Here is a 26,801-nt window from a genome sequence, read left to right as displayed (position 1 = left end):
TTTGCTAGTTTTTGACTTAGCATACTATTATAGTAATTTTCAACCAAAATCAACATCTTAAATGTTGGAGGCTCTTTTCTCAAACTCAGCAGTAAGTGTTAAAACTTAGGCAACTCATTTTTCTTTTCTAGATGAGTCTAGTGTCCCTGAAGGGGTTGGTTGGGCTAGAAGAAAATAAAGCAGTGATGGGCCAGTAGCCTTTAGAAGCTGTCTAAGCATTGTCAGTTCATTTCTTTCCTCTTCACCTCTTTCCTCATCCGGGTATCTTGTCATTTAAGTGAAAACAAATTTACACCTTAGTTTTAATGAAGTCTTTTTATTTGCCCTTATTCTCGTAGTTACATTTTGCAAATGTTTGTGGATCTTTGATTCACAAGTCCTTTTGATAAATGATCAATGAAAAGATATTTATAATTATCCCTAGTACAAAAATGAGAAGTTTGTGTACATGTGGGCATACATACTTACCTGCATACATATATAAATACATGTATATTTCTAGTATTGAGGATCCAGCCCAGGGCCTCTTGTTAATAAGATACACCAGCCCAGGGCCTCTGCTAATAAGCTATACTCCAAGTGCTGTTTGCATTGATTTTCACCTTTGAACAGGCTGTTCCCTTCCACAGGCATGTGATATAGATGCGCAGCTTCAACAATGAAGATGCAGTTGATGATGTTTTCATAAACCACTGGAAACAAAAGCTTGATGATTCTTTTGCCAATCTGAGGCACAATCTAGTGGACTTTTTTTTAATGGCATAACCTTGCTAAATGGAAATCTTATATCAATATTGTAGCATTTCTCATTTCTTTCTGGATGTAAATTGCCTCAAAGGGCTGAGTATAATTTTGTTTTTGTTTTTTTTTTTGATCTGCCCACACTGTTTCTAAAGAGAGTACTGAGGAAGAGGAGAGGGGAGGGAGGGAGAGAGAGAGAAGAAGAGAGAGAAGGGAAGAGAGGAGCAGATTGATTTTGGTTCCTTTAGAATGTCATGGAAAATGAAAATGTAGCAATATTATCTAGCAGTGTGTTTCATCTTTAATTATTCAAGTTCATATAGTTTAAAATATATGATCTATTAACATCTGTTGAGCATGAATTTAGTATTCTTCCTAACTAGAAGTTATTAAACTGTTGTTAACACCATAGAATGGCCTTCAAGGCCAAGTATTGCTCTCTACATTTCTATCACCTAACACATTCCATGATACTTTAATGCCTAGTAAGTAGTCACTGAATAGTAAAGCATCACTACTTTAATAATATTGCCCTTAGTCTTAAAAACCAAAATGCTCATGAAAGATACATGTAAGAGAAGTATATTATTATTCAAAGAACTTAAATATATTAAACTATACTGATACAGAGATTACTGCTACATTTCTGTACGCAGAACAACAAAAGAAATATGAGGGAAAAGCTAAAATGCACGATCATCTATTGTTCTCTGAAACAATGCAGTATTCAATCATTTTTTTTATTGTGTTTATTCTGTTGGATTTTACTTCTTGTTATCAGATCTGGCCAAGAGCTAGTCAATATAATGAGGAAAGCTCACATCTAATAAAAACTCTTTTAGCTCAAGAAGTTACTTATCATATGGTTACATTTTGCAAGATTAGAGGACTTTTTTAAAAAATTAGGGATGACTGGTTTCTGTTTATTTTTCCTTGTTTTCTCCCAGGTCTTGCTTTGAGCTACATCTTTGAGAATAGCTTTAAACCAGAAGCAGGATCCAGGTCTGGAGTCTCCAAAATTGGCATTTTAATCACAGATGGAAAATCCCAAGATGATATTATTCCACCATCCAGAAACCTTCGCGAGTCTGGTGTAGAATTGTTTGCCATAGGTAGGTGTTCTTTACGGTCTGGTTTCTGCTATGCGTATAGACACACCTCATAAACCAATATGCAATGCCAAGTCTACTGCTTGGAAAACCAGAGACCAGGATCTCACAGCAGACCTGTGATCTAAACCTTCTATCCTTGCCTTTCAAATGAGAATGACATGGACTGCTATATACTAGGCCAGGGTCCCTATGCAGGATAGCAGACATAAAAACATTTAGAAAGGAATGAAGTAACATGCAAAGGCCATGTTCTACATACTACCTTTTAATTAGTCAGGGCTTCCTTTTCTAGCTATACAAGGCAGAACCAGCTTACTGTTTTCCAGGAATTGATTCCTTCAGCTTTTAAAAGAAAACATGAAGTTCCAAGTATTTAGTATTAGTGATCTAAAACTGATTCTATTCATTTTGTGGGAAAGAACACCTATGCCATACAGCTAGAGCAACTACAAAATATTCACCATTCAACTTTGCTTTGATTGAGGTGTTCACCCCCCTCACGTATTAAAGTAATCATTATTATTCAGTATTAAAGTACTACTGAATTTTAAAATTAAAATGTCACAGCAAACTCAGCATCCGAAGATACTTAAAATTGTTTTTTACAAATGGTCCATTTCAATATGCCTTTGTGTGTTTAATTTCTTCTTTTGTTAACAACCTTTGGTCCAAGTAAAATTTATTTCTGTTCTTGCACTTACCAAGAATATGTTAACTCTGGACATCAGTGAGTCATGCCTGTAACCCTAGCTACTCTAGAAGCTGAGATTTGAGGATTGCAGTTCAAAGCCAGCCCAGGCAGGAAAGTCCATGAATTTGTATCTCCAATTAACCACCTAAAAACCAGAAGTGGGACGGTGACTCAAAGTGGTAGAAGACTAGCCTTTAGCAAAAAAGCTCGGGGCAGTGCTCAGGCCTTTAGTTTAAGCCCCAGTACTGACCAAAAAATATGTTAGATCTCATCTCCATGTATTTTCTATGACATAGCTCTTCTGTTACAAAAACATAGTCTTCACCTTGGAGCTATATACCAACTAGGAAAAACATTTCTGGATACAGTATAAAAATGCAGGCTCTACGGATCTGTTTTAGTCCTACTAAGGAGGGAGGAGAAGGCTAATAACTTGTATATTATATTAAAGTTGCACCCATGCCTGTACTTGGAAAATATGCTCCAGAGTTGACAATAGCTGATAAACCTATTTGAATAGCTCCTGCATGTGTGTTGCGGTTATCTTCTCTTAGAAAAAGTGCTGCAAAGTTTCTTGTTTTGCACATTTTATTTAATCAGAAAAGTTTTCTGAGTAGCATTTTTTGGGCGGGGGTTGCGGAGTGGGTGGGTGAGGTTTATTTCTTACCACTGTTCAGCCAAGTATTGAGAACAATTGCAAAAGCTTTAAAACCTATCTTCTTTCTTCTCTGTCTTTTTCTTATCGTGGCAGCATCTCTAAACAATGAGTCAGTGTAGGGGAGATTACATCTTCTTCAGCTCTCATTCCTCTTATGTAACATAGTAATTGACATTTAACAAGTATCAATCTGTGGTTGTGAGATGATTTGGTGCATGAAAGGATTCTGAAATGTTCATGAAAGAGAAGTATTTTTTTTCTGAATAATGAAGAGTGTCATCATGCAGCGATATAGCTGTGACCAGTATATAACCATTCACAGAAAAAGCCACAAAACAAATGGAGAAGGTGTTGTGAGCAAGTTTTGCTTTAGTGAGTTATATCCATACTCCTTTGTATGCATGTGTTTGTGGAAGGGAAGGTGGCTGTTGTACCTCAAAGCAATGCAGGAACCAGCTCATCCAGTTTCAAGAGCCAGTTGGGCACATTTTACCCCATACCTACATCTGTGAGCTCAGCTCATATTAATAGCACAAAATGAATCACAGGTATTTCTACCACAGAAATTGGCAAAAAAAACCCCAACACTGCAAATCAGAGCAAAAAGCTGTTAAATACATTCCTGGAACTTAAATGCACAATCAGCCAAATGACTTTCATGTTAACTATGAAGGTTGGTCTTGAGAATTGCTTGTTTTTAACATTTATTACTTTGAAGTTAAACAGTACATTTTTTTTTCAGAGTGATCAATGAGAGAAAACAAAATTCCTTTGACTCATTCTCAGATTTGCTACTCACAATGTGGGTTATAGAATGCTTTACTTAAGAAATATTTGATCATGTACTATGTGCCAATGGTGGGTGCTAGAACACCAAATTAGGCAAAGAAAAGTCCTTACTAAACACATTCCTTCCAAATCATGATGGTCATTTCCATTCTTTTCCATGCACTTGAAGTAGTCAAATTATTTTCTGCAGAAAAATAGAGAGGAGAAGAGTAAGACTATCTAAGTAAGGACTACCTTTCCTACACTATTCTTGAGTACAAGCTTTTGAGTTTTGACAGACTGATACTAGAAAGCATTATTGCCATGAAGCTTATGACTACAGTTTATATCAATGCTGGGATTTAAATGTGTATTTTAAAGTCCTTCAGGGAAGAAAAAGATGTTTTTAATCCTTTCATCCAAAAAGGAAATCTCTGTGCAACTGTTAAATTAATGGAGGGGGGTAGGAAGGAGAGATTAGCTTATGTGGCTTTATTCTCTGCTCTGCTCTGGTTAATAATAAAATGGATGTGTTTTTTTAAACAAAACTTTAGATGAATTCATCAAATGTGACTTGGCCCATTCTGGAAATTACCTGGAAAGCAGCAGCATTTATTATCTTCTAACCTCCTAGAGCACATAGTTCAGAGACAACTAGTGCTTTGTTATTCAAAATGTTGAGATGGGAAGATAAATGAATCAGCTCAGCCAGGCATCTAAGAAGTAATTCATGTTGCCCTGGGTCATCTCTCTTCCTTAAGTCTGAAGTACCTGCTTATAATACCCAGAGATGATTGAAATAATGGGGTTTTTATGAAGAGAAAGGTTCCTTGTTTGCCATCCGTGTGCATCTCCTTTGTATTTCTAACGTTCTCTACTCAGTCTAACATACCACCTTTGGAGAGGCGCTATAATACAGCGCCTCCAGATGTTCACTCATTAGCCGTGCATCCTTGAGTGAGCCAATTAACTCTGTGAATGTGTATTCACCTGCAAAGTGGCAGGATGCTAGCGGTCATAAGGGTTATATGAATTAATGTCCACAAAACACTTTGTACAGTGCGTGGGGCACACTAAGAAAGCCCTGTCCAATGTGAATTTCCGGTCTACTCAGTGTCCTTCTAGGCTGAAGACCCTTAGCATTGTGCTTGACCAGCTGTCATGGAATTCAACTGATATTGTGCAATTCCCCTATTTATATTAGCAAAATTCAGTGCTCACTAGATAGAAAATGGTATTTGAATATGTTAAAAAAAAACTACCCTTAATCTCTGAGGGAAGTGCTGTTGTTTGGCTTAGTGCTATATAATAATCATTTCATATATATATATATACATATATATACTTTTAATTTTAGAAATATTTTTTAAATCAGCAAACTGATTTTATAGATGCATAATCTTCTGGATTTCAACCTTCTGAGTAGCTAGCACTACAGGAAGGAAGCACCAACACCCAGTTGAAACATGTCCTTTTGAAGTAGCAAATGCTTTTCAGCAGATCCAAGTCTATTACCTTTGATGGTAACTTAAGTACTCTGGACGTGGAAGTTTCAAAATCAAGCTGTCAGACAGACACAGGCCCATAGTATTGCTAGTTACCTTGTTGTATATATGCTCTTTCTATATACATATTAGGGAGAATTAGGACTCTTATTTTCTGTTACATATGGAATTTATCTATTGTTTTTACTTTCAGTTAATTTTATGTGCATGCTCATTATTTATTCATTCTATTGAGATGGGACCTTGCTGGGGTATCCAGGCTGATTTCTATTTCCTGGGCTCAAGTGAGTCCCTTGATACCCCCTTCTCCTAGGATCAAAGGTGCCACATTATGTGCCTATTTTAAAAAGGGAAAAAAGGTCATCATTTATGAAAACAAGAAGAAAAGGCTTTGACTGCAGTGGAGGCTGACTAGGTCAGATCATGCTCACTGCACCCACTATTTCAGTTCCTATCAATGAAGCGTGAATGTCACCACCTTTTCTGTTGTTCTCCATGCCAGGGGTGAAAAATGCAGACCTCAATGAGCTGCAGGAGATCGCCTCTGAGCCTGACAGCACTCACGTGTACAATGTTGCAGAGTTTGACCTGATGCACACAGTGGTGGAAAGTCTGACAAGGACTGTGTGCTCCCGGGTGGAAGAGCAAGACAAGGAGATCAAAGGTAACAGAGGCCAGGGCATGCCGGGGACGTGGGCTTCACAGTGCAGCCAGGGCTTCAGAGACTGTGAACACTCTCCCTGAGTTTCAGCTAAAATTACAACTCCTTTCTTCAAGTCTTAGGAAGACTTGGTTCATCAGAATCCACAGGGAGCATGATATCGCCTGGCTTTGTGTCAGGGGATGATTCTCTCTACTCTGTTACATTTATAACATGTTTTTTTATTTACCAAATATTTAATTTGATGATAATTGTACATTCACATGCACTTGTAAGAAATAATACCAATTGAGATCGTGTATCCTTTACCAGTTTTCCCCAAAGGTATGATATTACCACGTATGATATTACCAGCATGGCATGAGCATTGATGCAGTGAAGATACAAAACGAGTCCATCACTAGCATGGCTTATGTTGCCCGTTATTAACCACCCTCCCTTTTCTCCCTTTTGGTCCTCTCCATAAACCCTGACAACTACTAATCTGGTCTTCATTTCTTTTTTTTTTTAACTTTGAAAGTATTATATAAATCAAATTATTCAGTATGAAACATTTGAAGCTTTTTAATTTTTTGTTTCATGAAAGATCCCCTGAAGACACACTGAACTTCTTTTGTGGGTCAGCAGCTCTGTATTTTATATTGCACTGTTGTAGTCCATGATAAGGATGTCACTCGGTTTCTTTAACCATTCACACATTGAATGACACCTGGATTCCTTCCAGTCTGGGACTACTGTGAATAAAGCTGCTGTGATGATTTGTGTATTTGCTCTTGAGTAAACACAAGTTCATACATTCCCTGGAATAGTGCCCAGGAGTACAATGGCTGGACCATATCCTACTTGCATACATGTCTAGTTTAGTTTTCCTTAAAAAAAACCCACCAAATTTAAGAGTGGTTGTAGCATTTTACATTCCCACCAATAATGGATGAGTGGTCTGGTTTCTATGAAACATTTGTTTCACCAACAATTGTTGGTGTTACCATTTTTTTTTTTATAGTTTAGCCATTCTGACACATGTAGAGTGAGAAGCACTGATTTTCTTTTTTATTTCTATCATGGGTAATGAGTTTGACTATCTTTTCACATGCTTATTTTTCCATCGGTATGTCTTCTGGTGAAATATCTCCTCCTGTGTTTTGTCCATTTTCTAGTTGAACATTTCTGTGTGTCAAGTATTAGGTAGCAATGATTATGTAGATTTGTTTCAGGACTTGCTAGTTTCTGCTCTGTTAGGTCCACTTGTCTAACTCTCTTCCACTATCAGATAGTCTTAATTTACTGTGTCCATACAAGTTTTGAAATTAGCTGTGAAGTCCCCTATTTTAATTCTTTAATTTATTTCATTCTTAGATCTTGTTTCTTCCAACTAGAGATTAGAATAATCTTTATTCTACAAAAGAGCTCACTGAAATTTTGAAAGGAATCGCATTAAGTCACTTATCAGTGATCAAAAATCAATTGCCAAAGATCAATGAAGAAGGATCATTTTTTTCTTTACTGAAACATCTGATCCACATCTAATCTAATATTTTAGATATTCTTTGATTTGTTCAGTCAGGATTTTGTGGTTTTTACTACATATATATATATATAGAGAGAGAGATCATAATTATGTCCTATATAGGTTTTATTAGAATTACTTTTAAGTATTTAATGTTGGATGCTTTTCAATGTATTTTTAATTTCACTGCTCACATGTTCCTTGCTTGTAAATAGAGATAAACTTGGTTGTCTTGCACACTGTGATCCATGCTATGTAAAGTGACCTTACTATTTCCGTCTGGTTTCTATAGTCTCTGATGAGAAATCTGCTGTCATTCACATTGTTTTCCTTCTATGAATAAAGCTCCTTTCCTCTCCCACTGTTTTTAAGATTTTGTTCCTTATGTTTTTCAGAAGTTTGCCTTGTGCAAAATTTTTCAAGGTAAAATTTCAGGAATTTCGACAAGAACTTTCCACAGCACTACTTTCTCTTCTTTTGGGATTCTGACAGTACAGATTTTAGGTATTTTGTTATGGTCCCACATATTTTTGAGGCTCCATTCATTGTTTTTTTTTAAAGTATGCTTTTAATCACATCTAGTCATTTATATTGCTCTAGCAACTAAGTTCATTGATTCTATTCTCGGTCCACTCCATTCTTCTGTTGAGCCCAGTTATTCCGGTTTTCTTTTCCTTTAAAAATTTTTTTAAGAGTGCTAAATTTTGAGCTCCAGGACCTCATGATTGCTAAGTAGGTGCTCTTCCACTTGAGGCACATCTCCAGCCAACTATTCAGTCAAAAAGAAATTTAAAAAAATTTTAATTTTTTTTCTAAAAATGTCACCTGGTTTTTAAAAAATATTGCTTACATCTTTGCTAATGCTTTCTGTTTTTGTATTTTCTTTTGTGCCAGTCCTAGGGCTTGAACTCAGTGCTTGAGAATTTTTGCTCAAGATTAGCATTCTCCAAGTTGAGTCACAGTTCCATTTCTGGATTTTTGGTGATTAATTGGAAATAAGAGTCTCATGGACTTTCCTGCCTGGGCTGGCAATGAGCTATGATTCTCGGATCTCAGCCACCTGAGTAGCTATGATTACAGGCATGAGCCACTGGTGCCTGGCTAATGCTTTCTATTTCTTTGTTGAGAGTTTTAATCTTACTGTTTGTTTCTGTGATATTTGTAAGTGTGCATTTCAAGTATTGCAAAATGGCTGTGACTTCTGATTTAACTGGCTTTCTTTGATACCATTTTGGTGGAGGAAGCAGGGACACATTCTCATTTTGCTAGATAGATATATGAGTCCAAGTTACTGCTTTTCTGTCTCTAATGTTTTAGAAGAAGACAGCTACTTACTAGCCTTCCACTAATACAACCCTACTAAAAGAGCAAGAGTCCTGCATTATTGTTTTCCATAGAGCCTGTACTGACAGTACTGTGAGAGTGGCCTCCCTACTGCTGGATAGTGGTTAACATTCCTACTCACCATCAGGTCTCCTCTGATACTATTCTAGCAAGAAGAGGAATGGATGCCCCATTACCTCAAGTGGAGGTAGAGTTCCAGGAAGGCCCTTCCAGTGGTCTCCACTAACATCTCTAAAAATGATAGGAAGGATTTATTATTATCACTCTTGCTTGGATGAAGGAATGAGGATAGATGTTATAGCCAAGACAGGGTGGAAGTTTTGGCTTCCTGTATTAGCTTTTTCTGTGTTGGCAGGCCAGCTTTTTCTTAGTCCTTTGGCTAGAGAGAGCAGGCTTTGTTGGGAAATCATTTGTCCTCATCTATTGATGTTTCTAGGTTGCCAAAGGCTTTTTCTCATGTATCTCTAAGATATACAAGTAGAAGACCAAAAAGAAACACACCACTGTGATATTACATGAATCCTGTAGTGGCCCCTAGCCTTCTACCTTTTTCTCTTCAATTCCTCTACCTTCATACAGTTATGCTGTATATAATTTCCAAAATTTTCAGTCATATATAGAAAGAAAAATAGAGAAAAGTATGCCTACTCTGCCTTCCTAGAAACAAAGTCCTCCTGGATTTAAACAAACTAATTTACTTTATTGTTATTATAGAGGTGATGTACAGAGGGATTACAATTATGACTACGTTTCCGTTCATACAGTATCTTCTGTTCCCTCAGTCTTTCCAAGTCCCTCCCTCCTGTCTCCACCCACAAGTTGTATAGTTCACTTTCTTCAATGTCCAGTGAGCTCCACTGCTGAACTTTTTCACCCTTTTCCTTTTGAGTTCTGTACCCCCTTCCCCACCCTCCTAAATCTATATCCTCATGGGTTTTAAATTCCTGCTTCTCACAATATGCTTGGCCTCTTACCTAGTTTGCCAGGTATGTGTTTTGAGAGGAAGGCGTGGCATATTTTAATAATCTTGTGTTTTTTCATGCTTTATTTTTTTCAAGAGTTTGACATGCTTCTGTTCTGCTTATGTCCATCTTTCTTTCATTATTTCCCTTTTTCTCTTCTCACGTCTAGATCTGTTGGGATGGAGTTGGACATCCAAGCAGAAGGATCTTGAACAAATTATTCTGAGTTTCAGAGACTACTTTATATCTTAGCCTTTTCCAACACACACACACACACACACACACACACACACACACACACACACACACACACACACACACACACACCCCTGTGGTTGACCAGAAAGTATGTTATACTTCCTGGTCATAGTTGATATTCAAAACTGAGGGGTTTTCATGTTACTATGATTGTTTAAGTCCACTCAAGTAAGTGCCTCTAAAGACTGAGAAATCCTAAAAGTGAAACTCTTTCTTTTCATTTCCTAGTGATTGTTTTCAGTGTCTTTTCATTATTTTGGTTTTGAATTAGCACACATTTGTAGTATGAGGGGGTTTCATTGTGATGTTCTTATGCATGAACACCATGCACTTTGAACAAATTTGCATCTATGACTCCTTTTTAATCCCATCCCACTTCTACACCTCTTGTAGTCAGTCATCTGTGACGAGCGCAACCTCTTAAGGTCATAGGAATAACTTCAGGAAAGTGGTTTACTTGATATATTTTCTCCATTTAGCCTCAGCCATTGTCCCCATTGGGCCACCTACGGAACTGATAACTTCTGAAGTCACTGCCAGAAGCTTTATGGTTAATTGGACTCATGCCCCAGGAAGAGTGGAAAAATACAGAGTTGTATATTATCCTACCCGAGGTGGAAAACCAGAGGAGGTAAAAAGGAGACAGTCTTTATGAGATGAAAATGTATATGTATTGGAGACTATTATGCCACAAATACTTTGTAGGACTTTACTGAAAGACATTTCTACATTTCTATATTGTCTTCCATCTCTCTGAGTTGTAGCCTTTACATATTTTCTCTCATTCTTCCTTTAAGTAACTTGTAGAATTGCTTAGGAGCACATATCTAGCATAACTTATTTTTATTTTTAAAATTAGCAAGTTCTAAAGCAAAAACTATCAATACCTAATTTATCTGGCCAGCATCATTCATCTTTTTCCATTTGGGAGTGGTCTGAGATTTCTATCCTGGAGAAGATTATGTGCTCCAAGTTAAGTGGTGATATAATGGACTAGACTTCCAGGATCTGGAGTTTCATGAATGTTTTTAGAGATTAGTCCAATTGGAAAGCCATAATAAAGCAGCTGTGGCCAGCATTTTTCATAGTTTGGCCAGATGATGAGACCATGAACTTTTGCCAGATGATGGGACCATGCTATTTCCTACCTTTGATATAGCTCTTCACAGTGAATAAGCTAATGTATGATGAAATCCTCATTTCCTTTTGTTGTTCTAACCTCTATTTGGCCTTGGCATGTTGCACAATTTTCTTCTGTACCATGGCAGGATTTGTGAATTTCCTTTCCCCTTCAAGTGTTAGAGAAGTTGATTATGGAATTTTAAATCATCTGGACCAAATAGAAAGATAAATCAGAGTGCTTATCCAATGCTTGTATTTTTCATGACTGACAAAGCTTTTAAATGTTTTCCCAAGTTCCATGGAAGACAATTTGTGTCTGCTATTACTAAATGGATAAGAATAGGATAGTGAAGGGCTGGGAAGGTGGCTCAGTGGTAGAGCACTTGCCTTGCATGCATGAGGCCCTGGGTTCGATTCCTCAGCACCACATAAGCAAAAAAAAAAAGGATAGGATAGTGAAAGACATAGTAATGAGATTTTCATTAGATATGAATTAATAAATAACCCTGGATATGTTCAACAAATGTATATCACTTTCTATAGGAACCTGAGAAGAGTTGACAATGGCAATAGAAATGAGAAGACATGATGAATTCTTTAATGAATTGTTTAATTATTACATAATGAAATGTTCTGGATGATCTTTTTGCTTTTTGTTTTCAAATCCGTAAGTGACATGTCCCCTACTGTCATTTCTCAACCAGGTGGTGGTGGATGGAAGTGTATCTTCTACCATATTGAAAAACTTAATGTCTTCAACTGAATATCAGATAGCAGTCTTTGCCATATATGCCCACACTGCTAGTGAAGGCCTGAGAGGAACAGAAACCACATGTATGTATTGAACTCCACATATCTTCTGGACTGTACAGTGCTGCTCAGATGGCCTTCCCTAAAGAGGATCAACCAGACCCATAGATCCTGAATTGAATTTGTAGGATGTAGTTGTTATGCTGTATAAAGATTTATAGTGGCCATGTATTAAAAAGAAATCTCTGCTTTGTTTAGAGAAGATCAACCTTTGTAGTGAAAGATGAAGATCCATAATTTATTTATCAATTTTAGTAAATTCCTTCTATGAACTCCAAACTGTGCTGAGATTTGTAGAGCAAAGAGCTCTGTGGCTCTTCTGTCCCGTAGAATATCAAAGAAATTATGTTACATCTACATTCAATATCCATATCATAGCAATTGAAACAATCTTCTAAATACTTCCCTAGGTGTGATCATGATAGCACATTACACCCTCTCCCCCTCACCCCCACTTACATTCTTGGAATCATGAGAAGAGATAATCTGTTAAAAAAAAGATCAATCAAGCCAGGTGCTGGTAGCTCATGCCTGTAATCCTGACAACTCAGGAGGCTGAGATCTGAGGATTACAGTTTGAAACCAGCCCAGCCAGAAAGTCAGTAAAACTATGATCTCAAATTAACCACCAAAAAGCCAAAAGTGGAGCTGTGACTCAAGTGGTACAGCACTAATCTTCAGTGAGAGTGGAAAAGCTTGAGGCCAGGGACTAGGTCCGAGTTCAAGCTCAAGAACAGGCACCAAAAAGAAAAGGAAAAAAAGGTCAACCAATCATCTTCTATCCTTACACTGAAAGTATATTTTAGTCTAGTAAGCGGGTGGAGCAGCAAACCATGCACATGAGAACCTATCAGTACCTTGAAGTGCTGTAACACACCATTCAAAATGTGCACAAAGAGCGACAAGTGTGAGCAAAGACCAGAACTTGACAACATGGCTAGCGAAGTGAGATCACATTATGAAATAGCTAGAATTATATGTAACAACCGCAATGTGTCATGCTTTTCACTAGTCTACTTGAAGCCAAGATCTTGCAATTCATCCTAAACCAATAATCTCTAATCCCCAAATACAACCAATCTTACGTCTTGGTTATTCCATGCCCAAGGACTCTTATAAATGACTGAATATTTAAAAGAGTCTTGTTTGCAGATGCTTTACCCATGGCCTCAGACCTTGAGCTGTATGATGTGACTGAAAATAGTCTTCGTGTCAAATGGGATGCAGTACCTGGTGCCACCGGATACCTGATCCTCTATGCTCCTCTCACAGAGGGTCTCGCTGGGGATGAAAGAGAGGTAACTCCTGCCACCGTCTATGGTCCTGGGATCGTAGATGTCTCTGCCCCTGTCTCTGTCTCTCTCTGTGCCAGAACTGGTGCTTGAACTCAGAGCTTCATGTTCTTCCTTGGATTTTTTGCTCAAGGCTGCTGCCACTTTACCACTTGAGGCATAGCTCTACTTCTGGCTTTTTGCTGGTTAAGCAAATTTTTCTGCCGTGGCTAGCTTTGAACTGATTTTCAGATCTCAGCCTCCCAAGTGGTTAGGATTACAGGTGTGAAACACCAGCGCCCAGCTTTTGATTTTTCTAAGGACAAGTGGTTTTATTATAAAATTTGAATATATAATTCTTGGAAATGTCAGATTGGTGGAAATAAAACATACAGTTAAAATCCTATTACCTAGGAAGGCTTGTTAACATTTAGATAGGTCTTTATTCAATGCATTTCAATATAACAAATGAAAGCATTTTTTTGTAACCTGCTATTTTTTTCATTTCTTGTGTGTCTATACTATTAAAGGATATTTTAAACAGTCTTTTTGTGCAGTCATAGTATTTCACTGTTGGTTTGCACAGGTTGTGTTTAATTAACTTCATGTTATTGAACCTAGCGATAGCTTATATAAATAATGCTTAACATTCTTAACATTCTTGTCCTTTATCTTTGTATGATTGTCCAGCTATTTCCTTAGAATAAATTCCCAGAAGTAGAGTTACTTTTTCAAAGGTTATGTAAATTATTAAGGCTTATAGTAGATATTACCAGATGGCTCTAAGAGAAAGTTTATATAATTTATTTTACCATGTGCTGTTCAAAAGTGACTTTTTTTTTTTGTTGGTCGTGGGGCTTGAACTCTGGGCCTGGGCGCTGTCCTTCAGCTCTTCAGCTCAAGGCGAGCGCTCTACCACTTGAGCTACAGCACCACTTCCGGTTTTCTGGTGGTTTATTGGAGATAGGAGTCTCACGGTCTCTCCTGCCTGGGCTGGCTTTGAACCGCGATCCTTAGATCTCAGCCTCCAGAGTAGCTAGGATTACAGGCGTGAGCCACCAGTGCCCGGCCAAAAGTGACTTTTTTTTACCCTATATGTTGAATTAAAAGCTGTTCTTACTCATTTAAGAGGGAGAATAAAAAATATCATTGGTGTGATTTTTTAGCATCTAGTCTACTTAAACTATAGACATTTGACTCCCAAATGATTTATTTCAGTCATTTTTTAAGTCTCTTAACACCAGAGAAGTGTGATTTGACTTCCAGAATGGGTGTGGCAGTTTGGAACGTGATTTTCTGACACAGCCTAAAAAGCTGCTTCTGAGCATTGAAATCCTTAGAGTCAAAATAGGCAGATCTTAGTATCCAGAAGAAAGGATTCACCACCTGGTTTCTCTGCTTTCCAAGTTTAGACAACTTTTCCCCACCCCACTTGCATTTAAAGTTGATCTGGATTATTCTGGCATACGGGAAACTTAAAACTGTTTCTGGGAAAGATGTTCATCTTTACTATAAAATAGAGAGAAATAAAAATTAGAGGGCTACTAGTTCACAACCAACAGATTAGCAACCCCTTTTTGAAGTCTGATAATATGATACAGTCATGAACATGTAAGAACACAATCACTCCTTTGCTGCAGTGGGCAGATAGATTGGTACAGCTACCTTGGAAAATGTTTTGAAATATGAGGTTGAAGCTATTTATTACTTTAAAGGAATAGGAAATCATCTTGTAAGAATTCTCAAGGTGAATATTTGGCTGGAATAGAACATGGCAAACAACCAACATGCTGCATCATCAGGAGAAGAATGGAAGACAGTAGACTATTTATATTGAAGAGTAGCATAGAGGAGTTAATTAGAAATGTTGACTTTTTCCCTGTGTGTCAGCATGGATAAATCATAAAGCATAATAATGACAGGAAAAATCCATAAATTGTAAAAATATTGCATTTATAAGACCCCATTTATATATATTATTAAATGTTGTAAGACTACATATTGCCAGGTACCTACATACAAATACAGAAGTAAAAATATAGAGCAAACAGATAGATCAATATTAGGACAGAGATGGTGAACTGATGTATAAGAAAGAATGTCTGCTTTATCTTAATGTATTATTTAGTTCTTTCTAAAATAAGTCTGAATTTCACAGTATGATAATCTAATATTTGTTACATTTGTTAGGCATAGCATATTTTTTTGTACAACAACAATTGTGTATATTGAGATAGTTCAAAACTTTAATTTTGTTTTTATCTGTCATGGGGCTTGAACTCAGGGCCTGAGTGCTATCCTTGAGCTCTTTTGCTTAAGGATAGAGGTCTACCACTTCAAGCTAGAGCTCCATTTCTGATTTTCTGGTGGTTAGATGGAGATAGTTTCCTGCCTGGACTGGCTTTGAACTGTTATCCTCAGATCTCAGCTTCCTGAGTAACTAAAAATTTAACTTGAGAAAAGCACAGTCATGTGCCTGGAGACTATGGAGATTTTTTTCATCCTTCAGGAATCTAAAGCTATCTTGACACATGATTGGCACTAGGTTGTTACCCATTTGAGATTATTGTCTGATATGATCAATTGCAAAGGTCAGAAAAGTTGTCCCTGAATCAAAGTGCCGAGTTGGACGTTAAGATAGCCTTATAATATAATTACCCTGAATACTGGAAGAAACGTGCATTCCAGATCCCCTTGTCACATGGAGTGGTAAAAGTGACCCCACTTAAGCAGACTTGAAGCAAAAACTGGGCATCTGGCCAGAGGACTGGTGAGGCACCACATGGCCTGCTTCCAGCCTTGTGGCCTGAGGCTCCTGTTATTAGAGAACAGTTTTGATTCAATTCCATCCCCATTGTTCTGGAGACCCAACACTCAACCCTGCTGGTCATTGATCCAGATGAAAATGTTGCCTTAAAGCAGCCTGTGCAGCGCATTCAGTTTTAAAGGCTTCCATGTTCAGTGCTGCTAATGAACCACAACTGGAGACAATGGAAAAGTTAGACCTGAAGCCTCTTTGATGAAGGGATTGTGAGGAGATGCTAAGTGTGTTCAATAAACATCTCACCTTTCTTTAACTCTATTCTGATCCACAGACATAATACACACTTGCCTATGAACTAATGATATGTATTATTTTCAGATGAAAATCGGAGAGACCCACACAGACATCGAGTTGACTGGACTGTTCCCCAATACAGAATACACAGTCACAGTGTATGCCATGTTTGGAGAAGAGGCCAGTGATCCTGTTACGGGACAAGAAACCACATGTGAGCAAGACAGTCATGCAGATAAAATCCTCCAACGGAAGTCCATAGGCTTCTGACTTAGAAATATCAGTTTTGGTTAAAACTCTGGAAGAGTTCATTGCAACATAGGAAATTTTATTTCTTCTGTCTTGTATTGTGAGTGAGAGGGATGCTGACACTAAACTTTATCTGTCTTATCTCAATCCAAAAGCTAGATCAGGATAGGAATGGAGAACTCAGGAATGGCTAGGGGGTGAGAACCGAGGCAGATAGCTCACCTTAACTCATATTTTAGCTGAGGTGGGGTGAAAATGAGATGTGTTATTTATTTTTCTTTTTTAGGTTGTAAAAGAAGAATTAGAACACGTGGCTGATACCATACTAAGTATAGGAGTCCATGTAAAAGCACATAGCATATAGTTCCTCCACATCTGATCAAAATTAATATGAGTTTATTACAATGTTTTTAATTGAGTAAGACTTTCATTGGTGAGGCTAGGCTAGTTTCTTTTGTTTTTTGTTTTGGCGGTCATGGGGCTTAAACTCTGGGCCTGGGCACAGTCCCTGAGCTCTCAGCTCAAGGCAAGTGCTCTACCACTTAGACCCACAGGCCTACTTCCGGTTTTTGAGAGGTTAATTGGAGATAAGAGTCTTACAGACTTTCCTTCCCCAACTGGCTTTGAATTTTGACCTCAGATCTTAGCGTCCTGAGTAGCTAGGATTACAGGTATGAGCCCCCAGCGCCCAGCTGCAAGGCTAGTTTTTGCTATTTTACTTTAGCATTTTATCTTTTATTCATTCATTCATTCACTTATATTATCTTTAAGTAGTTGAACACAGGCATTTCAAGGCAACATGCCAGTTTGTGAGTTCAATGCATCTTGATCAATGCCACCTCGTTCATCATTCTTCCCCCATTTCTTCCAACCTACACATCCTCATGATTTGCCAGGTATTTTATTTTCTTTTGTTGTTGATTTTTTTTATTTTGCTTATAATATTGGGGAATTAACTCAGGGCTTCATACACTAGGCAAATGGTCTACTATTTTTTAAAATTAATTAATTAATTAATTTTTTTGGGTCTGGTCGTGGGGCCTGAACTCTGGGCCTGGACGCTGTCCCTCAGCTCTTCACCTCAAGGCTAGCACTCTACCACTTGAGCCACAGCGCCACTTCCGGCTTTTTTCTTTTTGCTTATGTGGTGCTGAGGAATCCAACCCAGGGCCTCATGCATGCAAGGCAAGTGCTCTACCACTGAGCCACCTTCCCAGCCCCAAATGGTCTACTATTGAGCTACATCTTTGGCCCTAAGGCTAATTGACACTAATTGTGGGAAATTTACAATATTTTCAAGAAATATGTGGTTATCTATTTTGGAAAGTATAATCTTTTGAAACATGAGAAAATACAGAGCACCCTGAGGACTTAGGTGTCCTTTCTAAAATACTTTTGACTCTAAGACTCTACTTGGGAAATCATAATAGAAGTTAATGATAAGGAAAGATGTTTTCCCATACCCTGCTTTGTTAGTTGAGAAAGTATTCTTGCTCTTTAGAGGAAAACAGATATAATTAACACAACAAACAAACAAAACAGAGAGAGCCCAAAGCAGCAGAAGAAAACAAAGGAAACATACCAGAAATTATCTAATATATCATTTGACTCAAGGAACTTTGGAATGCTATTTATTTGAAAGAAACACTGTTACCATCTACCAGTCACTTCGAATACTCATTTATTTATGTATTTAAAAATGTGTATGACTTATTCTAATGATTAGCAATTGATTAGAAATGAGAAATCTTAACATATAATGTCCTAGGAACATGCTTCCAAGACTCACATTTGAATTCATTAAGGAAACTAGAGTTTATTGTGCTTTACTACCAAATATAAATATACCTGAATTTCAAAAAGGATGTGTAATACAAGGTGTGCCTGATACTTAATTCTATATTTTGTCGCTTGCCTTTCCATTTACCTTTCTCTTTTTACCCTTTTCTCTGGCTCCTTAAGTATTAGAAGGGTCATTAACTCCCATAAAATCAAAGAACCAGTGTATGTTTAATGAATGAAACAATTGACCTTTTAGAGTTATATACCTTGGAGCATTTTGCTTATGGCTATTGATGAAAATTTTCCTTATTTGTCTCCAAGGTTAAAACTGTTGACTCAACAGCAATATTTATTCTCTCTGTCTCTGTCTGTCTCTGCCTCTGTCTCTCTCTGTCTCTTTCTCTCTCACACACATACACACAGAGAGAGACAAAGACCAGAGACAGAGACAGAAAGAGGGAAGGAGAATGAGGGGAAGATAAAGAGGCTGAGGGGTCTATTATTCCGTCTTTTATTACTTGGTCTAGAATCAATCAACTGCCTGAGTTCAACTTACTTTTCTTCTGGTTTTAATAATTTTGACTTTGGCCACATTACCTCAATCTTGTCTTCAATAAGATCAATAATTGCAATTATTTGCTTGAGATTGAACAATATTTAATAAGATAACATTATACATCAGGTTCATGGAAAGCACTCAATAAATGTTAGCAATTATTGCTACTATAACTATGTATAAGATCACAAACTCTCAAAGATTATGGTCAGTTTTTACCCAGTTGAATCAGAAGAGAGTCCTTGAAGAAGTTAAAATAGCCCTGGAACTGACAGAAATCAGTGGAAATACCAATATCTCTTTAATTTTAAAGCAGGGGATTTAGCTAGTGATGGTGATTACAAAAAATGATACCTTAAACATTTATTGAGTATTTGCTACATTGTGGGTAGCTCTGGAAACAAATTTAAATCCTATTCACTAGTCCTCTGAAGTTCTAAAACATTGAAGGAAAGGGAGAGAGAGAGGAAACGTTGTTCCATGAAAAACAATGAGACAGGAAAGGGAGCTAGGCAGTGCCTGGGGTGGAAGAATGATTGGACATATGATGATCATGGAGAACCTCATCAAGAAGGTGACTTGACGCACATTCAATGACCAGTCATGTAAGATGAGGCAGAAGGGCCTGGTAGGGGACAGAAAATAAAATGTCTTCTATGTGGGCTCAGCTGGAGGTTCCACAACCAGGAAGAACTGGCAATAGCATGAACCTAGGACAGCAGAGCAGGAGATGGAGGAAGCAAGATGGTAGAGGTTAGCTTTCAATGTCTTAATGGCTATTGTAAGAATTGAAGGAGTTGGGAACCATTTGGATGCTTTAATGTAGAGCAAGCTGGTCTGGCTGGGAACTCTGCCTGCTCATTTAGCTGTATGAGATTGGGGAAGACGGAAGCAGGGAGGACAGTTAAGATTATGTGCAAAACGTTTCAGCCAGTCTCAGGTAATGGGAGCAACCATTTGTTAGCAGTGGGAGTAGGAAGAAGCGGTCGGATTTTGGGTAAGTGTAGAAAGAACTGATGATGGATTATAAGTGAGTTATGAAAGAGGAAGAATCTAGGGCAGTCTAGGTTTTTGGCCTGAGTGGTGGGAAACACAGGATTGCTCTTTGTTCAGGGGGAACAGACTGAAGGTAAAAGGTGGTCCAGTTTTTCACAGGTTGGAGATGCCTGGTGGCAGATGGTATCATTCTCATTGTATGAATGGACAGTTATGGAGCTGAGAAAGTGGCTTGTCAGTCACATGATAGTTTAAGTGGACAAGCATGATTTGATTTCAGAGATCTATTTCATATTGTTCATATCAAGCTATAATGATAACACTGAACAGAGAGAAAACCGCTTAAATCTTTGGGCTAATACCAGGGCTTCATGCTTCATGCTCTTGCTGGGCTTTCTTGTTCATAGCTGGCACTCTATCACTCTATAGCTCACATCCAGCAATTTGCTGATTAATTAGGAACGAAGTCTTGAAAACTTTTCTGCGTGGGCTGAGTTTGACCAGTAATCTTCCAGATCTCAGCCTCTTGAGTAGCTAGGATTATAGATGTGGTACATGAAATCTTACTTATTTGTAAGCAAATGGAACTTAATTATTGCAAACTTTCTCTACATGGAAAGTATCTTCTTGGTTAATTAGACAGCGTGTTTGGTTTTGAGACCATTTACGGATCACTTCAGCATTGCTGTTCTCTGGGTGATAGTTTCTCCTATGAAATAACTCAGAAATCAAAGATGCTGTTTCTTGTCTGGTTTTTTTTTACAACTATGCTAGTTAATATCTGAATTATATTCTTTTCCATTTACTGCTCAGTACCTTTATCACCACCAAGAAATCTGAGAATCTCTAATGTTGGCTCTACGAGTGCTCGATTAAGTTGGGACCCAGCATCGAGAAAGATCAGTGGTTACCGAATTGTATATACCAGTGCAGATGGCACCGAGATCAATGAGGTACGTTGTGAAACATGATATGTATTTTCCAGGTTGTTGTGTGCTTTTTATTTATGGCAGCATATTCAAAATATAATGGCTTAAACCATGACTATGTATTTATTTTCCCTCAGAGGATCTGTGAGTCAGGAGTTGGGCTTGAATGTGTAGTTTGGGAGGGGGAACAAGTAGAGTGACAGCCTGCCTGTGTCTGGAGTTGGCATCATCTCAATGGCTTCCTTACTCCTTTGTCTGGAGTTTGCTGGGGACGACTGGAGCAGCTGGCAACCAGAGCACACCTCTGTGTCTCCAAGTAGACTTCTCACATGAGGCCTCTAATGCCAGCTTAGACAGTATTGGCTCAGGAGTTCTATGACATGTACAAGCTGTGTCAGCTCGAATGACCTGGACTCAAAGTGTTTGATATCACCTCTGCCATATTCCATGGGGAGAGATATCACAGGCCCATGCCTGGATTCAATGCAGGGAGAAACATAGATTCCACTTTTGGGGAGCCTGTCAGTCACATACTGAGAACAAATAAGATGGGTGGTACACAGGAATTTGGAACAGAACAAAGATTGAAGTAAGAACCACTAAGCTATAGGTGTTTCTTGTCAGTAATGAATAAGCTACTTATCCAAAAGCCTTGCATTTTGCTATATAGGAAGATCAGGTAGAAAATACAAATGAGTGAAGCATGCCATTACACTCCACAAAGAAATACACTCTAACCTGTTTTTCTTGAAACATAAGGATAATTTAGATTGTATTTTACATCCCCATTTTGGGTATATGGATGTAGAAGAAATTATTTTCCATAAAAAGGGAACAGCATAGGTGAGGGCTGGAGAATTGCCAGAGATTTCTATATTTTATGAAACTGATCAATTAGAAAAGAATCAACCAGTGGGTGTCAGTGGCTCACACCTGTAATGCTAGCTACCCAGGAGGCTGAGATCTGATGAATGCAGTTCCAAGCCAGGTTGGGCAGTCTATGAGACTCTTAGCTCCAATTAGCTATTTGAAGAGCCAGGAGTGGAGTTGTGGCTCAAGTGGTAGATTGCTAGCCTTGATCACAAAAGCTCAGGGACAGTGCCTAGCCCGGAGTTCAAGCCTCAGAACCAATTGAAAAAATAATAAATGACCAAAACAATGTAATATCTATATTCATCAACAAATGCATGTTCATTATGAGCCCTCCTTCTCTGGTAATGAGTTTTGATAAGAAAAAAATATACTTCAGTATATATTATTTACCAATTATATTTATAATCACAATCTGATGATAAAAAGCTAACATTGAAATTTTGACACAGAGTGAGTAGATTTTATTTATTTTTTTATTGTTGGTGGTTTAAAAACAACTTCCTGCTGGACACCAATGGCTCATGCTTGTAATCCTAGCTACTCAGAAGGCTGAGATCTGAGGATTGTGGTTCAAAGCCAGCCCAGTCCATGAGATTCTTATCTTCAATTAGCCACCAGAAAACTGGAAGTACCGCTGTGGCTCAAGTGATAGGTCACTCACCTTGAGCTGAAAAGCTCAGGAAAAGCACCCAGGCTCGGAATTCAAGCCCCACAACCAACAACACCACAAAAAAAAGCAGAACAAGAAACAAAAAATTATCGGCAAATTCCCCCTACGTAATTATTGTGAACACCTTGCTTTGTGGTAGCTGTAAACATTTGGGGAATGGGACAGGAGGAAAGTAGCAATCATTCACAAGTAACAATCATTCACGCCCCCGGCATTTGTACAGAATGTAATGCTCTTTTGTAAGAAATGTTTTATGATTTTTAAAATAAGTTTGGTGAACCTATTTTTGGTGGTCATTTTTTAAGACAGTTTTCAAATGGTGGTTGCATTTCCTAATCCACTCCTAAACACTGTTTGATTTTTCATCTTCTCTGTTAATATAGATGCACCCTTTGGAGATAAACAAAATACATTGGCAAATTCAGTACTAGTGATTTCTTGGTGCTTTTGTTTGTTTGTTTTGCTTTTTGTCAGTCCTGGGGCTTGAGCTCAGGGCCTGAGCACTTTTTTTGCTTAAGGCTAGCATCTATCACTTGAGCCATAGCACCATTTCCAGCTTTTCTGCTTATATAGAGCTGAGGAATCGAACCCAGGGTTTTGTGCATGCTAGGCAAACACTTTACCACCAAGCCATTCTCAGCTCCTTCCAGGTGCTTGGGGAGAAATTACATCATACACATATCCATGCTTATAAGATTTTTTTATCTTTGCAAATGTTTGCCCCAATTTTATAAGTTTTCTGTAGTAAACAACCAAGGTGTGGATAGTGATACCACAAGTTAATATAAGTAAAAACCAGAGAATGATTGGCAACAAGCTTTATTACTCAGTTTAACATTTGGTTTTGGAAGTGGTTGATGGATGAATAAAGTGTGGTTATTTTTATTACATAGTTTCTTGCTTATAGACTTAAATTGTCAATGCTAGTAATGATTATTAAACTTTGTAAAAATATATATACTTGTTTTTCTATTGTATGCAAATTAAAAAAATGTGCCATTTCTCGGTTGTATGTTTGATTATGTAGGAAATGTTTGTGAGCAGTTCAAAAAATGAAAACAAAAAGTTCCTGTATGTGTGTGTGAGGCTGAAGTTAAGCTTCTAGCAAGATGGCTCAGAATATTACCCACAAAAATTGTCATAAAACAATGAGATCACAGCATTTGGTGATCATTTCTTCAAGTTCGTCTACATGTTAAAAGTACTACCAACAAAGTCAGTTCCAAAACTAGTAATTTAAATATTATAGAATAAAAATAAGAATAAATGATAGAAGGTTTTTTTTTGGTAGAATCATCAATGTTGATATTATATCAACTCTAGTCTGTTTAGTATCAAATAAGATGCTGTAGTAAATGAATTAGATCCCTGTTAGCAGACACACATGTCGGGTTAGAGTATACACTAAGGGCTAAGCATTACTTAGCAGCAAATGTTACCAATCTCTGGTTCAGAATGAAATGACACACATTTTCCACCACTATTGCTGTGTAGCTCAGCTTGACACAAGAGCCCTTGATTATGTAGTGTGGGAAGAGCTCATGTGAAACTGCACCTCTGCCATGGGTGTGAGCTGGGGAGACTGTTGCATCCCACTGGGAGTTTGGTCGGGCCAGGATGACTTCATTCCTGGCTGGCATCTCAGTGTTTCTTTCCTTAAGAGTGGCTCAGGGTGACCGAATGGTGAAATGGAAGTTCTCCTCCTCCGGCTAGCGCTTTATTTAGACTCCTTAGCGTTGGATAAAATGTCTGGATTTGCTCTTGTAGTTTAGAAGAGCTCTTTCTTAGCTTATTTAAATCTATCTCCATTTGTATTTCTTCTATTCACTCAAACAGTGCAATTTAACAGAGTGCTTAGGAGACAGACAGTAAACAAACAAATAAAATAACTTAAGGTATGATTTGTGCCACAAAGAGAACAACAAAGAGAGTGTTAGAAAATAACGCAACTAACTGGCTGGCTGACATTGGCTCATGACTACAGTCCTAGCTACTCAGGAGGCTGAGATCTCAGGATTGTGGTTCAAAGCCAGCCTTGGCAGGAAAATCCGTGGGACTCTTATCTCCAAATAACTGCCACAAAGTGGTGCTGTGGCTTAAAGTGGTAGAGTGCTATTAACCTTGAGCCAAAGAAGCTCAGAGACAGCACATAGGCCCTGAGTTCAGTTCTGGCACACACACACACACACACACACACACACACTCTGGCACACACACACACACACACACACACACACACAGTGCCCCAAAGAAAAACATGGGAAATGAAAACCCCTCTGAGGATGCTCAGTCTCCCAAAGACAAAACCATGTCTCTTCTTTCCATCCCTTTTACAGGTGACGTGGAGCCAGGGGTGTCTTGTAGACCCTGCCTTCATCTCCTCTCTCTTTGTGTTTTCTTCCCTGGAGGTCTGTTCTCTGTTGTTAAGTTCTCTCTGCTCGCTCTCCCCCTTTCTTGTACTCTGGTCTTTATCCTTGGCATGTCATTCCCTTATGGACCTTGAAGAGGTTGGTAGATACTTTCCTCGACCGTGTCTTTCTAGGAGAGATAAAAGGATATATTTCCTATCTCCTGGATGATGATGATAATTCCTCCTCTACGATTAATCTCTCCTCTGCACAGTTGCTTCCCTGTGAACCTCTCAGAGGAATTATTGGGTAACATGAAGTTGTGGGAGCCAACACAGCCCTGGCAGTGAAGACCAAACCTGGCAATCTGTTAATCTGGCTGGAAACATTCTATACATTTGTATTTACATTACTTCAGTTGTGTGCCCTTCCATACTCTTCATGAACACATATCATGAAGGTATTATGAAGGATATAAAAGTACCATAGATAGCTTACATAAAGACGTAAGATTGGAAGTAAATACGTCTACATATATATGAATTGACTGTTTTTATCATTGTATTGTAGTATTTCTAGCACAGTTATTGGCTTTGTGAACTAAGGACAATGGCAAATGATTCCTAAAGAATATCGGCTAGTCCTACCAAACCTCATCTCTTTTGCAGGTTGAAGTCGATCCTATCACTACCTTCCCTCTGAAAGGCTTGACTCCACTCACAGAATATTCCGTTGCCATTTTCTCTCTCTATGAGGAAGGACAGTCTTTGCCTCTGGCTGGAGTTTTCACCACAGGTAATTATGACTTGAAAGCTCTTCAAAAGTGAGTGTATAGCACCCAAAACTTGGACTAGCTCTTCAGCTGTGATTTTGAAGTGATTACATTTTATTTAAAAATATTAACATACAAATAAACAATTGGACAACTAGCGTGCATACTAATCATTGTCTATCAAAACAAGAGAGACCATTTAAATTCAAAATATCTAAGGTCTTGAAAAGTTTTACATTGTTCTGATTTGTTATTTTTAGTGCTGGTCTAGTGGCTTGATCAGGACCTGGATGCTGTCCCTGAGCCTTTATGCTCTAGGCTAGTGCTCTACAACTTGAGCCACACATCCACTTCCAGATTTTTGGTGGTTAATTAGAGCTAGGAGTCTCATAGACTTTGCTGCCCTGCCTGTGTTTGAAGTGTGCTTCCTGAGTAGATAGGTGTAAGCCACTGCACCCAGCTTTCTTTTATTTCTTAATACAAAAATGTTGCATTTTCTTTATTCATGTGTGTTTGCACTACATTGAGATCCCTAAATTGTTGATAGTTGGCAGCTGTGTTTGATCAATAAAATCGATGTTTCACAATACTTACTCTATCATTCAATAGCTAGTGCTATATTTTCATGGACCCTAAAATCTTTTCTTTGTTGTTGCTGGTGGTGGTGGTCGTGGGGTTTGAACACAGGTCCTGAGCTCTGTCCCTGAGCTTTTTCGCTCAAGGACAGCACTCTACCACTTTGAGCCACAGCACCATTTCTAGTTTTCTGGTGATTAACTGGAGATAAGACTCTCACAGACTTTCTTATCAGGGATGGTTTTGAATTGTGATCCTCAGATCCCAGCCTTCTGAGTAGCTAGGATTATAGGCATGAGCCATCAGTGCCTGATGAGCCTAAAATCTTAATATAACAAGGAATGTTTTCAAAATTAAAAGCAAACAATACATGAGTATATTATTTCTCTTTTTCACATATCTTACAGTTACTCAATGAGTATAAACCTTTTTTTATTTTTATTTTTTGTGAACCTACTGTACAGAGGGGTTACAATTACATGGCAAGATAATGAGCACATTTCTTATCAAGCATTGCAGCCTCCTCCTTTGTTTACTCTTCACATCCCTTCCCAGCCTCCCCTCAATAAACCTTTTTTTATT

General features: G+C 38.1%; 1 protein-coding gene across 2 annotated transcripts in view; it reads left to right on the top strand.

The window, feature by feature from the left end:
- Col14a1 (collagen, type XIV, alpha 1) overlaps nucleotides 1-26,801 on the top strand; it is a 165,507-nt gene that overhangs the window by 36,690 nt on the left and 102,016 nt on the right. For both annotated transcript variants that reach the window (XM_013032216.1, XM_013032215.1), the window contains exons 7-14: nucleotides 1,689-1,853; nucleotides 5,978-6,139; nucleotides 10,687-10,838; nucleotides 12,034-12,163; nucleotides 13,292-13,437; nucleotides 16,553-16,682; nucleotides 20,865-21,004; nucleotides 25,540-25,666. In XM_013032216.1, the coding sequence (XP_012887670.1) occupies nucleotides 1,689-1,853; nucleotides 5,978-6,139; nucleotides 10,687-10,838; nucleotides 12,034-12,163; nucleotides 13,292-13,437; nucleotides 16,553-16,682; nucleotides 20,865-21,004; nucleotides 25,540-25,666 (1,152 nt within the window). The remainder of the gene's footprint in view (nucleotides 1-1,688; nucleotides 1,854-5,977; nucleotides 6,140-10,686; nucleotides 10,839-12,033; nucleotides 12,164-13,291; nucleotides 13,438-16,552; nucleotides 16,683-20,864; nucleotides 21,005-25,539; nucleotides 25,667-26,801) is intronic.

Source organism: Dipodomys ordii, unplaced genomic scaffold, assembly GCF_000151885.1.
Source record: "Dipodomys ordii isolate 6190 unplaced genomic scaffold, Dord_2.0 Scaffold151, whole genome shotgun sequence".
In the NCBI taxonomy this organism is placed as follows: domain Eukaryota; kingdom Metazoa; phylum Chordata; class Mammalia; order Rodentia; family Heteromyidae; genus Dipodomys; species Dipodomys ordii.
This window is presented reverse-complemented; position numbering and strand designations above follow the sequence as displayed.